This window comes from Merops nubicus, unplaced genomic scaffold (assembly GCF_000691845.1).
Source record: "Merops nubicus isolate BGI_N331 unplaced genomic scaffold, ASM69184v1 scaffold21968, whole genome shotgun sequence".
Lineage (NCBI taxonomy): Eukaryota > Metazoa > Chordata > Aves > Coraciiformes > Meropidae > Merops > Merops nubicus.
The window spans coordinates 2617-19054 of record NW_008625398.1 but is presented as its reverse complement, the minus strand read 5'-3'; the positions used below and the strand labels follow the sequence as shown (position 1 = coordinate 19054).

Below are 16438 nucleotides of genomic sequence, written 5' to 3'. Positions count from 1 at the left end.
GTTGCTTGTAAGCACTGACTGATGTTTCTTGAGCTCAGCTGCAGAGCTTGAGGAGGACCCTGGAGGGGCAGAGGATTTGGGGGAGGGAGGGATGTGTCCCTCCCAGATCTCTGGCTGTTTGACTTGTGGCGCTGAGCGCTCGCTCCCTCGAGCACGTCCAGGTCTTGGGGGTCTTTCACATGTCTTTTGGAGAAGTGGCTTCAGGCGATGGGCACTGTGTAGGCATGCCCTCAACTCCTGCCATGCTCCTGCTCTGCTGCTTGTGCTAGAGGAAATTTTGAGGCTTGTTCTGGTGGTGGAGCTCAGTATCTGGATGGCTTTAGGTTGTCCAAGAAGGATTTTTTTTTTCCCTCTCTAGCCTCAGACCTGTGCCTGACACAAGCAGGTAAGCAAAGCTAGGAAGTGCTGCCTGCTTTCTACTCCAGAAGGACCAGCTCACAACACAAAGCAGTGAAGGACAGGAGAACATGGAGGTTCTGGATCCCCAGCACCAGCAGGCAGCACTTCCTAGCTGCAGGCAGCTCATGGGGCAGCAGCTTTCAATTCATAACAGAATAAAATATCAAGGAAGTAAAACTTCATGAGCTGGAAATTGGCTTCTGACTGAAGTTGCTCTTGATCCACCTCCTAAAGCTTCCCTGTGGCTGGGTCGGAGCTGCCCCAAGCAACCAGGAGCTCTGCCTGTCCTGTTGGGATTGATACTGGAGGTGGTGACAGGTTGGTTTAGGTGGGTGGAAGCTCTGGCGTGGGGGAAGATCCATCCCTGAAATAGTGATGCTGGGGACAAGGCCAGCAAGCCAGCAAAGTGGCCTCTTTCTGCCACTGAAATGGCTTGAGATGACTTCTCATATCATGACTGCTGTTAGGGGACCTCTTAGGTCCTCTGCAGGGCTCTTAACAGGCTGTCTTTTTGGGGTGGTAGGGTAATTCAGCGTGGAAGGGACCTCTTGAGGTCATCTAGCCTGACCTCTTGCTCAAAGCTGGATTTCGGCATAGAATTGTTTTGGTTGGAAGACTCTTCCAATCATTCAGTTCAGCCTCTAACCCAGCACTGCCAGGTCCCCACTGACCCATGTCCCTCAGCACCACATCTCCACGGCTTGGAAACCCCTCCAGGGATGGGGACTCCACCACTGCCCTGGACAACTCTCAAGGGGAAGAAATTGTTCCTCAGGGCCAACCTCAACCTCCCCTGGGGCAACCTGAGGCTGTTGCCTCTTATCCTGTTGCTTTTTCCTTGAGAGGAGAGCCCAACCCTCACCTGGCTCAAGCCTTCTGTCAGGGAGCTGTGTAGAGCCAGAAGGTCTCCCCTGAGCCTCCTTTGCTCCAGGCTTAGCACCCCCAGGTCCCTCAGCTGCTCCTTACCACACATGGGCTCTGGACCCTTCCCCAAGCATCTCTGTTGCCCTTCTCTGACCACGCTCCAGCCCCTCAAGGTCCTTCTTGGAGTGAGGGGCCCAAAACTGACCCTAGGATTCTCGATGTAGCCCCATCTCTGCTCCATGCATGGTCCTCCAGGTGCTGGCAGCGGAGCTGAATCATGGGTGAGGTCTCTGCTTCTGCCAGCTCCTGGGCACAGTAGCAGCCACCACCCTTTGAGATGGCCACAAGCTTTTCCTCCCAAGCTTTTCTCTTCACCCCTCTGGCTCGTTTTCCTTCCACATGCATGGAGGGAAGGGGCAGCAAGGGTCTAAAGCTGACCCCTGGAAGGTAACTGGGAACTGGAGGCATCACTGGTAGTGCTGGGTCTGCTGATCTGGCAATGCAGTAAGTGGCTTTTTTGCCAGTGCCTCGGTGAGGCTCCCGTGACCTTTTTTCCAACACCGCTCCATTTGGGATTTATTCTTTAGCTGTTTTTCCCTTCCTTATGGCCTGGATGGGGCACAGCCAGCACCCTCCTCCCCCTCTGTATGACACCCCTTCTCCCAGAGGTGATCTCCTGGTGGATTTGTTGTGTCCGTGAGTCAGCCCCATCCTTGTTAGCGCCTCAAGTAGCACATGCTGCCGAGTTTGCACCCTGGCTGGTGCAGCAGATCGTCCTGAGGACTCAGGGACTTAAATATAGAAGCGTTTGTTCCTGAGGCTTGCGACGCTGGAGCTTGTTGTGCAGAATTTGACCCGAATCTGTTGGCTTTTAAATCTCTCCGTCACCGTTAACGTGTTTGAAACCAGCTGCCTGTCAACATTCTGAGCTTTTGAAAGATGAGCTTACCTGAGTGCTTCCTATCTCCAATCACCCTTTTTTTGCTCTCTTTACAGATTTTGTAGGGTTTTTTCTATTTACTTTTGTCTGTTTTGCCTTCCTCAAGAGGATATTCCTCACCAGTAAGGCACCATGCTTGGGAGGAGGACCTGTGCTCTCAAACATTACCACAAAAAACTTCATCTTCCTTGGAGTGCTGTTTCGTGGTGGTTTTTTTGTTTTTTTTTTTTTTTCAGGGCATGCCAGGCAAGTGACTTTACCATGTTGGTGCTAGATCCAAGAATAGACCTCAGGTGTCCTGACTCTAATTCTGTGGTTCAGCTGTGGGATCACACTGCCTTTTTTTTGATTCCCCTGTCCCCTTCTTAGCAAACCAGAAATAGCTGCCTGAATATCCTCAGTTCTTCTTTGCCCCAAATGAAGAATCCATCAGGGCAGAGGTTCCTCTTTTGTAGTTCAGACAGAAAAAGGCCTGGAGTTACTGTTTAGCTGGTGGTTGCTGCTGGTTTGATCCCAGCTGCAGTTTTGGGAGCTGCTTTTCTTGGAAGCTGGTGGTTGGTTGGAGAAGATCGAGACCTCTGTTGGGATGTTCAGCTCTGGAGAACTTTTGGCTTCAGGTAGTGGCTCTCCTAACAGCAGGGGCTTGTTTTTCTGATGGAATAACAGGAGTATAACCAAACTGCAAGGATTAGAACAGGACAGGACTTCTCAGGGTGTCCACTGAGCTCTGAGGTCCTAAGGATGGAGATACCCTCCACCTGTGGGTGCTGCCCACAGCTGTTCCTCTTAGAGGAAGAAATCTTTCTGCCACTTCTCTTCCTGCAGATTCTCCCTATTTCTTCATGTGCCTGTCACAGCCTGGCTGTTACCTCTGCAGCCCTGGACAGAGGAGGGAAATCCAACATCCCTGTGCTGCTAAGTCCTAAAACTTAGGACTTGAAATTAACCCTAGGTATGGTATCAGCCCTTCCCCTGCAGCCAGCAGCTCAGTGCTGGGGGGAAAACTCTCCCTGGCAGCTTGCTCCGAAGCAGAGACGTTTGCTGTAGCTGTAGGAGGTGGTTGAGGGGCCCGTTTGCCTTTCAGACATGCAAATGTTTCTATTGCCACGAAGCTGCTTGGTGTCTGTAGGAGGTGCTGCTTTTTTGGCTGACTAAAACATTCAGCCGGCTCCCACCCCACCAGGGTAGAGCCTGGCTGGGCGGTAAAAACTGCAGACGAGCTGTTTTTCTGGAACTGCAGCAGGCTATTGTTTAGGACATCAGCCTTTTCCCCCCCCCCTCTTCTTTACAAGCTTATTTGACAAATAACAAAAGAAACTGCACTGTGTTCAGTCTCCAGGGCCTCGGTCACGCTGCTTCCCTCCTCCTCCACCACCCTGCCCCAAAAGTGCCATGGGGCTCCGTGGCCTCTGGGCATGGCAGGTGTCTGAGTGGAAGCAGAAGTGTGTAGTGGCACTGAAACCCAGCTCCTGGGCCTGGCTTCTTGTGGTAAGAGCTTTCTGCCCCTGCCAGGGGATAGGGGTGGAAGGAAGGACTTGGAGAGAAAGCTGTAGGGGAGGTCTTGGCATTCTGCTGTCCCTCCTGTGCTGAATCATCTCCCAGCAGACCAACTTCTGCTATATCTGGAGATGGAAGAGTCTCTCTGTTGAACATTGTTGGTGGAACCAAACAGCAAAAGTGACCCTTTTGAAGGTCTCAATGTTGTAAACCTGCTCAGGCAAGTCCTGATTCCTTTCAAATATTTTTTTTTTTTCCAGCCCTGCAGTGAGGCTGGAACTGGCCTTCAGGGGGTGATGTGGAAAAGCCCTTTGTGCCAGGGCCAAGCATGGCATTGAGCTGCTGGTGTGTGAAGTGTGTGGGTGCCAGATGCTGGTGGTAAGGTTGGAATCTGGGCTTGGCATGGTGTTCCATGTGGCAGGAGTTTTGGGCGTTCGTGTGCGTGGTTGCGTGTGCCTTAGGTTGGTGAAGCAGCTGTGATGGGTGTTGCTCTATGGCAAATGGGATGAGGTTCAACCAGGCCAAGGGCCAGGTCCTGCCCTTGGGGGCACAACAACCCCCTGCAATGCTTTAGGCTGGGGGAAGAGAGACTGGAAAGTGCCTGGTGGAAAAGGACCTGGGGGGTTGGTCACAGCTGGCTGGAGATGAGCCAGTGTGTGCCCAGGTGCCCAAGAAGACCACCAGCGCCCTGGCTTGGATCAGCATTAGGGTGGCCAGCAGGACCAGGGCAGGGATCATCCTCCTGGACGATCCACGGGGGAGGCTGCTACTTGAATCCCAGGGTCAGTTTTGGGCCCCTCCCTCCAAGAAGGACCTTGAGGGGCTGGAACATGGTCAGAGAAGGGCAATGAAGCTGGGGAAGGTTCTAGAGCCCAAGTGTGGTGAGGAGCAGCTGAGGGACCTGGGGGTGCTGAGCCTGGAGCAAAGGAGGCTCAGGGGAGACCTTCTGGCTCTGACAACTCCCTGACAGGAGGCTGGAGCCATATAGATGATGGTCTCCTCTCCCAAGGAACAAGCACCGGGAAGAAAAGAGATGGCTTCAAGTTGCAGCAGAGGAGCTTCAGGTTGGACCTAAGCAACAATTTCTTTCCTGCCAGGGTTGGCCTGTCCCAGGCTACCCAGGGCAGTGGTGGAGTCCTCATGCCTGGAGGGGTTTCCAGGCTGTGGAGATGTGGTGGTGAGGGACATGGGTTAGTGGGGACCTGACAAAGGTGGGGGAGTGCTTGGACTTGGTGGTCTTGAAGGTCTCTTCCAACCAAAACAACTTCTGTAAATGCTCTTTCCTGCTGTGAGGAGGCCTCCACTGATGTTCTTATGGTGTGGGGAAAGACCTGGAGCAGGAAGACCTGGACAGCTGTAAGGCTGGGAGAGATTTTTATCCTGGGCAGGACTCAGTTTCCAGATCACTCCTTGGTGTGTCAGTTTTAGTTAAGAGCATCAGTGCTGCCCTGGATTGTCCTGCTGGGTGGTCTCCAGCAGGCTGAGCTGAAGCAGAAGTCCTTGCTCTGAGGACAGCTGGATGGTGGCAGAGCTCTGTTAGGAGTAACCTTAGGAGATGCAAGTGTCATTTCTCAGCAGCATGGTGGGCAGGGGTTCAATGTGCCCAGAGCCCTTCCCTCAGCTCACTAAGCCTCCTTGGGGGTCACCTTTACCATCCAGATCTTCTAAAATGGGCTTGGGCAAGCCATTGGGAAGGCCTAACTCATAGATTCATTAAGCACCAGAAATGGCTTGAGGCATCTTGTGTGGGTCTTGGAGAAATGGGCTTTTCCCTTCTGTGTGGTTCCTGCTTGCCAGAGGAGACGAGAGCAACTTCCCTGGCAGAGCTGTAGGTTTATTGGGTGGCTCAAAGGACTCCTGGGCTGGTTTTGTAGGTGGGCAACCTCATGCCCCAGCCCCCAGGAGAAGGGGTTCGATGGCTTAGAGCAGGATGCCCTCAGGTTCTGAAGATGACCTGGTCCCTCATGCTGATGTTCCCTGGGCTGCTTCCCCAGGCTCACTCCAGGAGGCACATCCAGATCCCCACACAAGTGTCAGCAGGACTTCTGGTGGTAGGTGCTGAAGCTCAGATGCCAAGCTAGTAAATCCTCTCAAAGGCCAGTAATCCCATTCCTTCAATGCACTTACATTGCCCTTACTGGTTTTTGAGCCGTAGCAAGTCAGAGTGGTGGCAGAGATGATGGTGAGACACGTGAGGCAGAGCAGCTGAACCCTGAGATGCTTTTGGGGAGCTCCAGAACCCTTGCTGGAACATCCCAGATGGAGTTCTGATCCTAGATCTCCCCTAAGCAGGAGAGGAGGTGTCTGGTGGCCACCACCACAGCTCTGGATCTCTCAGAAACACGGGGCGGGGGGGTGGGTCAACACAGGGTTGGGTTCTGGACCCACCACGCTCGGTGGAGGAGGAGGGTGCCAAGGCTGGCAGCAAGGCCCTGGCCGTGGGATCAGCTGCTTTCACTTCTCCTCTTGTGCTGTTTAGTGACTAATCACATTTTTTTTTGGAGCCTGTTTAACAAATTCAGCTGTCTCCCTTGAACAATACCCTGGCTGTATTTTTAAACGCATCACGTGGCTTCAGAGAAGTCAAAGCAGCGTAGTGCAGCTTGCCTGGGCTGGGAGATGCTCTGCCCTGCGCCGTGCCTCAGAGGGAGCAGCCTCCTCCCCGCCTCAAGCCTCAGGTTTTTTCCCCCCCTTTTCCTGGAGTTTCTCCCTCTTTCTTGGAGATTTTCTTCCACTCCCTGCTGTTGCTCAAGCTCTGCTGAGAGTCAGTTGTGAGGCTTTATTTACCAGTGAGGGTTTGGGCTGTGGCTTCCCACCTGGATACCGTGGCCTGGGACAGGTACGTCAGCATCTTCAGGCACGCTGGGCAGCTTCTCCTGGTGCCGGTGTCAGGCCATAGTGTGCTCCAGCATGACAATGTTGGAGTTTATTCTTATCTATTTTGGGCTGGGTTTAGGATTCTTTATCCTCTGAAAAATCTGGGTTAAAAAAAACCTTGTAGCCCCAGCGGGGTGAGGTCAGGCAAGGCTGGAGGAGATCCAGTGGATCACAAAGTGAAAACGGGAAGCTTCAGGGCGAGCTGCCTTGTTTTGTACTGTCCAGATAATTAAAACCATTTCTGAATGTTTGGTGCTGGGGACATGTTCGGCTTGCTGAGACTTGCTCCTTTTGAATAGAGCTGGCTGGTGGCGTGGCCCCATGGCTGAGCCCACCCTACCTTCCCTCTCCTTCTCAGAGACCCACGGAGCAGGATGGGACCTTGAGGACCACTTGGTGGCCTGGTACTCTGCTTGAAGTTTCTAGGGAGGAGTTTGCTCGTCTCCATCCTCCTGGGGTGGAGGAAAAGCTGACGCTGTGCAAGGGCAGTGGTCTGGCACGTCCTGGAGCTGGTGGCCAGCGGTGGCCACCAAGCACCTCCTCTTCTCCTGGCCAGTTGCTGGCCACCAGGAGCCAGCTCCTGTCAGGGCTGACCTGTGCTGTGTCCCATCTTGAGAAGCTGATGGGCTCTTCTCAGCCTGGCCATTGGTGTGTGTGGCCAACACCGGCCCAGTTTCATAGAATCATCAAATGCTTTAGGTTGAAAGGGACCTTTTCAAGGTCACCTAGTCCCTGTTCCCTGCAGGGGGGTTGGACATCTGCAACTAGAGCAGATTGCTCGGAGCCCCATCAAGCCTGACTCGTGAATGTCTTTAGGGGTGGGGCCTCCAGTTTGTGTCCTGCTGGCTCCCAGCTTGCTCCAGCACAAGCAGCAAGAAACACTGGTGTAATATTATACTGGAGCACCTCTATGAGGTCCATCACCAGGATTTGGGGTCTGTGTCTGCTCCTGGATGAAACAAGTCCTCTTGGCTGATGTCAGCCATGGGAGAGGAAACCATCCATGGGTTCATGGGCCACACCAGGCTGCTGCTGTGGGCTCCATCTGTGCTGCAACTGATGGTAAAGAGCATGTGGCCTTTACAGAGCTGTGTGGAGGGTTGGTACCTCTGGGATGTGCCACCTCCCAGGCAAGCCATTCTTGGGCTGACAGCAGCCCAGTAGCCTGCTGGACCTGTGCTGGGAAGGAAGGTGTACCCTGCTGCAGGACTGACGGATTCTTTCTCTGTTGCAGTTCTCAACATGCTGAGTAACCCTCTTGGGAACATCCTGGCGAAGCCTCCACTGGGTTTCATGCCTCTAGACCCCATTGGTTCAGACCTGTCAGAAAAGTTCTCCACGCCCAGCCTGAGGAATTCCCGCATGGATTCCCGCTCCCTCCTGGACTCCCGCTCCAGCAGCCCCTCAGACTCGGACACTAGTGGGTTCAGCTCTGGCTCTGACCACCTCTCAGACTTGATTGTAAGTGGGTTTGGGTCCTGCACCAGCCCTGTGGTTCCTGGGGAGCACAGGGAAGTTGTAGAGGGGGAGCTTCAAGCCCCAGCCCTCAGGATGGGAAGGAGTTTTGGAGGGAGCTGTCGTGCCCACGCTGACACAGCGAGGTTCTCCTCACACGAGCAAAAAGGAGCCATCCATTTATTTCTGCCCTCTAAAGAATATTTTGGTCTGTGGACTCCCACGGGGCTTGGAGTGGTTGAGCTGGAGCATGGTGGGAGGGTGTCTGTTCTCTGATCCCAGCAGGGAGGTGATTTTGGAGCACAGCCACCTCCGAGTTCCAACCTGGACCTCTCCTGTCCCTGCCTTTCATTGCCCTTCCTGTTTGATGTCACTTCTGCATTTTGGAGTTGTTTCTCCTGGAGCAAACTGGGTCTGGTCTGCTCCCATTCCCTAAAGCCAGAGCTGAATTTGGAAGTTGGGGAGCCAGGCGAGTGTCTTCTCTTGCTGCCCTGGCCTGTGCCACCAGCTCCATGGGTGCTACCGTGGCCTTGACCCTTTACATTGGTGTGGGCACGAAGGCCACGGGTAGCTTGCCATGGAGTCGATCCTCCTATGATCCACCTTGGAGGATCAGGATCTCGAGCAGGGACACCATGAGCAGCTGCAGCACCCCAAGTCTCTGATGATGGCAGCTCTGTGCTGGCCTCATTTCTGACGGTCAGGTCTTCTCCAGCATGGCCTAGGTGCCAGCATCTCGCATCCCTACTGCTTTATGTATCCTTCCACCTCTCTGGGCGTTTTTCTAACTCCTTCAACACGTGGAATCTGCAAGTGGTTGGGTCTCCAGCTGGCTGAGCCCATAGTGGTCAGGCTGGCCAGCTGGGTTTCCATCAGCTGTGGAATTTCTCTTGCAGTCAAGCCTTCGCATCTCCCCTCCTCTGCCCTTCCTGCCTCTCAGTGGGGTGTCGAGAGACCCCTTGAAGATGGGAGTAGGATCCCGACTGGATCAAGACCAAGCTGCCCTGGCTGCAGTCACTTCCCCTCCAGCCAGCGCATCAAAAAGATGGCCTGGAGCATCTGCGTGGCCTTCTTGGGATCTCCTGGACTCTCCAGAAGACCCTTTCAGTATTGAAAGAGAAGCTAGGCTTCACAGGCAAGCAGCAGGTGAGTTGGATGGTGCATCTCAGCAGGCTTCAATGCACGGTGGGGGTCCTGACAGGGCACATAGGTGCAGATTAGCAGATCAGACCTTTCTCCACCCATGAGCCCTGCTCTGGGCTGTACCTGATGACAAAAACCAGGTGGCTTGGCTGGGCAGCTGTAGCTCTTGAACCAGCTGTGGAATTTGGGGATGACCTATGGGAGAGTGGGAAGTAAACTGAGCAATGCTTGTGCTTGTCCTAGCTGTGAACGAAGCCACCTGCACCTGGAGTGGACAACTGCCTCCCCGAAACTACAAGAACCCTGTCTACTCCTGCAAAGTGTTCCTGGGAGGAGTCCCGTGGGACATTACGGAAGGTGAGCAGCCCCTCAATGGAGAGAAGATCAGACAGAGCTTTTTTGAGGGGATCCACTGACTTTTTTTTCCTCCTCCCCCTCATCTCTGTAGCTGGATTGATCAACACCTTCCGTGTGTTTGGCTCCTTGAGTGTGGAGTGGCCTGGTAAGGATGGCAAACACCCACGCTGCCCTCCCAAAGGTAATATGCCAAAAGGTAATGGCGACATGGTAGGGTTACTTTTTTCCCCCCCATGCTATGTTACAGCACAGATGGTTCGGCTGCATGCTGGTCACTGGATGGGACAGAACACCCTGGGGTAAATGTCCACTTCTCCCTTGGGTCAGCACTGCTGTCACCTGGAACCTGGTGTCCCCACCCGTTCCTCTTAGGGCTGGGCAGAAGTGTGGGATGAGGGGGGCAGGTTCCAGAGCTCCACCTCAGGGGTTTCTTGGCTCTGGGTGAGAGCTGCTGGTCCTCACCTCCAGCGTGAGCACCCGAAGCGTGTGTGGCCTGGGGTTGGACCCCTGTGTCCAGCTCTGGAGCCCTGGGCACAAGGACATGGGTGTGTTAGAGAAGATCTGAAGGGGTCCAGAAAATGATGCGATGGCTGATTCCCTCTGCTGGGAAGCCAGGCTGGGAGAATCTGTGTTCCTCAGCCTGGAGAAGAGAAGGCTCCATGGAGACCTTCCTGTGCTTAAAGGGGGCTTAAAAGATGGACAGACTTTTGAATAGGGCCTGTTGGGACAGAACAAGGGGGGATGGCTTGAAACTCAGAGGGAGATTTAGACTGGAGAGAAGGAAGAAATTTTTGATGCTGGGGGTGGTGAGCCCCTGGCCTAGGTTGCCCAGAGAGGTGGTTGCTGCCCCATCCCTGGAACCATTCCAGGTGAGGTTGGCTGGGGCTCTGAGCAACCTGCTCTAGCTGCAGATGTCCCTGCTCCCTGCAAGGGGGTTGGACTAGATGACCTTAAAAGGTCACCTCCCACCCAAACCAGTCTGATTCCATGATCAAGGACACGTGAATCCCGGGGTAGCCACTGGGCTCTGGGGCTTGGTGAGGTGAGCAGTGCCTGGAGCACAATCCTGGAGGTGATGCGCTGATGTATTGTGTAAGCAGCAATATGTTACAGGGTGAGGAGCAACCTGTTTGTAGACTTGGTGGTGCCTGATGTCCTTGTTTGGTCACCAGAGCAACATGAGGGACAGGCTGCAGGCACTGATGGAAGTGACTTTAATGCCTTCAGTTGTTATTTCTAGGCCACAACACCCTAAAGGTGAAGCCAAGTCTGTCTTCCAGCTGACCATACTGTGGCCAGGCTGGTGGTGCCCACTCATCATGTCTAGATGTGGCTTTGTGCATGGGGGACAGTGGCCCATGGGCATGGGTAACCTGCTTGCTTGTGCCATGCTGGGTTTGGGCTCCATGGATCTCATGTGTAGAGTGCTGGGACAGGGCCTCCAGATCACTGCCCTCCTTCAGAAGAGGGAGGGGACAGCAAGAGACATTCTTTAGGTGGCCTCTGAGGGTGGTTTTGAGGGTGTCTGCCAGCTGGGATGATCCATTCCCCCTCTGCTCCAGTTGTAACCGCCACCTCTGTCCCTTCACCTCCCAAGGGTACGTCTACCTGGTGTTCGAGTCGGAGAAGTCCGTGCGTGCCCTGCTCCAGGCGTGCTCCCAGGACCTCCTGAGCCCCGACGGGCTCAGCGAGTACTACTTCAAGATGTCCAGCCGCAGGATGCGCTGCAAAGAGGTGAGCAGGCCCAGGAGGAGGAGCCTTGCAGGTGACAGTACGGCAGGGGACCCTGGTGAGATTCTGGGGACAAGGGGTGCATGGTGTCGCTCTGCTCCAGGGCTGAGACATAGCAGCAGAAGGTCCAGCTGACCCTTGGCCATCTCTTGTTGATGTGCTCCTGAGGTAGGGTTGGATGAAGTGTCAGATCGGTGTTTTACGGGGCTGCCAGAAGCTGGGGTTGACCTTCCAGGGAAGGGGGACCTTTTCTATCGCAGAATAGGGGGGGTTGGAAGGGATCTCTGGAGGTATCTTCCAACCCCCCTGCTCCAGCAGGTCACCCACAGCAGGGTGCCCAGGATGGCATCCAGGTGGGTTTGCAATCTCTCCAGAGAAGGAGACTCCACAGCCTTTCTGGGCAGCCTGCTCCAGGCTCTGCCACCCTCACAGCAGAGAATTTTCTCCTCCTGATCAGTTGGAACCTCTTGGGTTCCAGTTGGTGCCCATTGCCCCTTGTCCTGTCGCTGGCCACCACTGTCTGGCCCTAGCCTCTTGCCCCCCTGTGAACTCTTCAGCTCTTGCTCAGCATGGATCAGATCCCCTCTGAGTCTTCTCTCCAGGCTGAACATCCCAAGGGCTCTCAGCCTTTACTTGGCTCAGAGATTCTCCCTCAGCATCTTCAGAGCTACGAGAGCTGGACTCTCCAGTAGTTCCCTGTCTCTGGAACTGGGGAGCCCAGAACTGGACCCAGTACTCCAGAGGTGGAGTAGAGTGGGGAGGGGAACCTCCCTTCATCTCCTGGCTGTGCTCCGAATACACCCCAGGAGACCATTGACCTTGGCTTCAAGGGCCTGTTACTGGTGTTACTTGGTGGTGTAGCTCTGGCAGAAGTTTCTTCTCTTCTGAACCCTGTAGCAGATGGGGGCTCCTGTTGGAGTTGGCAATGGGTGTGTTGTTCCATTGATCAGCCTGGACCAGGCTGCTGGGGCGGTGGTGATGGAGTCACCATCCCTGGAGGTGTTCAACAGACACACAGATGTGGCAATTTGAGACAGGGTTTACTTGGCTTTACAGTTGTAATGATTCTGTGATCTCCTCCAACACATGGAAGAATCTCCATGGGCTGTAAATGTAGGTGCAGGCAGTGGGGAGAAGCCCATCATGAATGGATTGTTCCCTGGCCACGAGCCCCAGGGGACCAGCAGTTTGGATTCTGGTTTGGTTGGAAGCAGAGTGGTGCAGCCATTGGGTTTGTTCCCTCAGATGGACCTCCTGGGCTCTCTGGAGGTATCTGGAGCTCCAGAGCTCTGGAAGTGGACCCCGAGCAGCAATCACAAGTGATATTTGCGAGTTGAGGGTGGAATGCAAGGGTCTGGGATGTATTCTGCCATCGGCTGAGGGCACTGAGGAGTGACCCAGGGTGTGGCCCAGAAGGTCCCTGGCCAACCCAACCTGCCGACGTGTGTTTTTAGGTGCAGGTGATCCCCTGGGTGCTGGCAGACAGCAACTTTGTGCGCAGCCCCTCGCAGCGGCTGGACCCCAGCAAGACGGTGTTCGTGGGGGCCCTCCACGGGATGCTGAACGCCGAGGCCCTGGCGGCCGTCATGTGCGACCTCTTCGGAGGGGTGGTCTATGCCGGCATCGACACGGACAAGCACAAGTATCCCATCGGTGAGTGAGGATCCCACCAGGGCTGGTGCCACGCTCTGAGGAGGCTCCAGCTCGGCCCTCCCGTAGGGAAGACTGCCCAAGGTGCCGGGCTCTGCCACCTCCTGCTCTGGGAGCAGATGTTCAGCCGCAGCCTGGGAATTAGAAGGTCCTGAGTCCTTCTAGAGCAGCTTAAGGTGTTTAGTATCTCTTTAGGCATAGCTGAAGGGCTTTCCTTCTTTGTTCAGGGCTGTTGATGGTTGGTAGATGCTGCTTGTAGCTGTTTCTCTGCAGAACCGTAGAAATGTTGTGGTTGGAAGAGACATTGGGTGGTTTGGGGGCCATCTTCAGGGTGCTGTCACATTGGGCTAGCAGCACCACTGGAGAGGTTTCTCTGAGTCTTTTGATTTGGGCCTACTGGGGGATGCTGTGTCCACCCTGGCTCAGGGCATCAGCTTTCCCAGGGTGGGAGGTGCTGGGGGTGGTGTGTGACTCTTGGAGAGCGCTTCCCTCCTCTGCTGGGGTTGAAATCACAAACTGCTGTAGGCACCGTGTCTGCTGCCTGTGGTTCAGCCATGACATCTGGTCAGGTGGACCTACTGGTGACTGCTCTGTGTGGACAAACCCCACAGCCTGAGCACGAGGAGCAGCTCTCCAGGCTCATGCCACACCAAGTTGCCTTCTTAAGGAGGGTCTGAGGCTTCTCCTGTGTGTTAGTGTTAGATAGTGCAGGGCTGTCATCTGCTCATCAGTGTCCTTGGACAACTTTTGGGCTCTTCTGGTCAAGGCTTGGGTTGAGGACATGCCTGTGATGCTGCAGGGCTTGACCACTGAGGTGGCTCTCGGGGGACAGTCCCAAGGGGTTGGGGGTGGAAGTATGAGATGAAGGAAACTTTTAAATGTCATCACAGATGGTCACCACCAACCTACCCTGTGCTGGAGCATGTCCCTGAAAGCTCCTGTGGCCTCCTGTAGTGCCTGGGTTGCTCCCTCAAGTAGGTGAGATCTCTCTGTGCTGAGATGCTGCCTCAGGCTTCCTTCACCAGGCAGAAGGTTCCTCAAGGGAAGACCGTGGTGTGTCACCTGCCTTGTACTGAACTGTTTTGAGTGGAGGATGGTGCTGGAGTCACCTACCGTGAGAAATGGGGAGTCACAAGGAGGTGCTTTGGAGACCTGGGTCAGGAGAGAAAGCCCAGGTGGCTTTCAGGGGTCCCACTAGAGATGGAATTGAGCCTTTTAGAAGAACCCCCTCAAGTGCAGCTGCAGTCCCTGTAGGCAGTGTCACTGCAGAGCAGATCCAGGCCCTCCACCCTGCCTGGTGCTGCAGGAGAAGAGTAGATGGGCTCTGGGCCACACTTTTTGCCGTAGCCACCAGCAGTGAGCTGAGCTCCAGGGATCTGCCAGCTTCCAACAACCAAAGCTCCTCCTACACCTGGACATGGAGATGTTTTCCTGGAGCTTTACAAAACTTGGCTGGAAACAAGTGGAGCAAGGAAGCTGCAGAGGAGGAGTGGGAGGCTGAAGATAAAAGCTGCTGCTCTGGAGGCCCTCCTGGGAGTGCTCCCACCTGTAAGCCTGTCTCAGCCAGCTTGGGGGTGTCCTTAGAAAAGCCACTTTGCTCCTGGCTGCCTGCAGGTAGAGCCACAAGGCCTCAGATACCACCTGGGGTCTAGAGCCCAAGTCTGGTGAGGAGCAGCAGAGGGACCTGGTGGTGCTGAGCCTGGAGAAAAGAGGCTCAGGAGAGACCACCTGGCTCTCAACTCCCTAGAAGAAGGTAAAATTTAGGTGAGGGTTGGGCATTTCTCATAAGGAACAAGCAACAGGATAAGAGGCAGCAGCCTCAGGTTGCCCCAGGTGGGAGGTTGAGGTTGGACCTGAGGAACAGTTTCTTCCCCTCCAAGGCTGTCCCAGGCTGCCCAGGGTAGTGGTGAGGTCCCCATCCCTGGAGGGGTTTCCAAGCCGTGGAGGTGTGGTGCTGAGGGACATGGGTCAGTGGGGACCTGGCAGTGCTGGGGGAATGGTTGGAATTGATCTGAAAGGTCTCTTCCAACCAAAACATTTCTGCGATTGCCCCACAAAAGCTGCTTCCCTGCCAGCAGCTGAACTGCTGTGGAGAAGGTATGGTGCTGGTAGGACCTCAGACTCAACCTCCATCAGTTCCTGCTGTGGGCTCCAGGTCAGTCTAACCCTTGTGCTGTGGCTTGTTCCAGGGTCTGGCCGTGTATCCTTCAACAACCAGCGCAGCTACCTGAAGGCTGTGACCGCTGCCTTTGTGGAGATCAAAACCACCAAGTTCACCAAGAAGGTGAGTGGAGCTGCTGGGGCAGTGGTGGGGTTGAACCTGTGGGGTCGGTGGCACCGTGGGGAGCCCCACGACCTCCACACCCTCTGCCCTAGGTCCCTTTGGAGGCCCAAGGAGGTGGTGAACCGCTGCTCTGCCACCTGAGGGTGCCGGGAATGCTTATGGGGTACCTAGTTGGCAGGGTGGTGCTGTTGGGGGTTGCCCAGCACCTTTCCATGGCCACCACTTGGTCCTCCTGCAGGTCCAGATCGACCCCTACCTGGAGGACTCCCTGTGCCAAGTCTGCAGCACCCAGCCTGGCCCATTCTTCTGCAGAGACCAGGTGAGGCTGTGCTGGGGCAGCTCAAGGAGCAGCAGGCTCTGCTATAGCATCTGAGGCCACCACTTGTCCACTGCTGAGCAGAGAGGGTGACATTTTCACCCAAGACCTCCAGGTGGACCTTTGTTGTGCAGCCCTGGTGCTCACCAGGAGGTTGAGGTGGGGCTGCCGGAGCTGTGCCGTGGGTGAGTAGCAACAAGCTGGAGGTTGGAGAGTGATCACCCTGTTGTCCGCAACAGAGAGGACTCTGGCAGACCTCCATGGGCAGAGAAGCTTGGCCAAGGGCTGGCAGCTTCATGGAGCTTTCAGACCTACTCAAGGGGTCCTGCTGGAAGCTCCACCCTCTGGAATTGCCAGAGGCCGTAAATCCTGGGATAGGTTGGGTTGGAAATGACCTTAAAGATCACCTCATTCCATGGGCAGGGCCACCTCCTGCTAGACCAGGTTGCTTAAAGCCCCATCCAACTCAATCTTGAACATCTCCAGTGATGGAGCACCCAGAACTTCTGCAAATCCGAGGAGGGGGTGGAGGGAGAGGAGGACGCTCCGTTGGGCATCATCCTCCTCCCTCTGGCTCTTCCCCACAGATCTGCTTTAAGTACTTCTGCCGCTCCTGCTGGCACTGGCAGCACTCCATGGAGGTCCTGCGCCACCACCGCCCACTGATGCGCAACCAGAAGAACAGAGACTCCAGCTAAAGAAGCCTCTTGAGGCCGAGGGAGAAAAAAGTCCTTTACTTTTTTTTCATGGTTGTGTTTGTTTGTTTTTTTTTTTTTTTTGCCATAGAAAGAAGCCTCTTGAGGCCGAGGGAGAAAAAATTCCTTTACTTTTTTTTCATGGTTGTGTTTGTTTGTTTTTTTTTTTTTTTTGGTGACCCCGCCAAGCGGAGAACGCATGAAGCGTGGTGCCAGACCTGGGGCTGGGA

At 54.8% G+C, this 16438-nt stretch overlaps 1 protein-coding gene across 1 annotated transcript; it reads left to right on the top strand.

The window, feature by feature from the left end:
* Positions 1–7811: 7811 nt before the first annotated feature.
* CPEB1 (cytoplasmic polyadenylation element binding protein 1) lies at positions 7812–16211 on the top strand (the record flags this gene model as incomplete). Its single annotated transcript, XM_008945670.1, has 9 exons — positions 7812–8038; positions 8929–9178; positions 9419–9532; positions 9624–9728; positions 11130–11266; positions 12718–12916; positions 15103–15197; positions 15436–15516; positions 16101–16211. Coding segments are annotated over 9 exons (1319 nt in total), but the record flags the coding sequence as incomplete, so codon positions are not given.
* Positions 16212–16438: the final 227 nt, after the last annotated feature.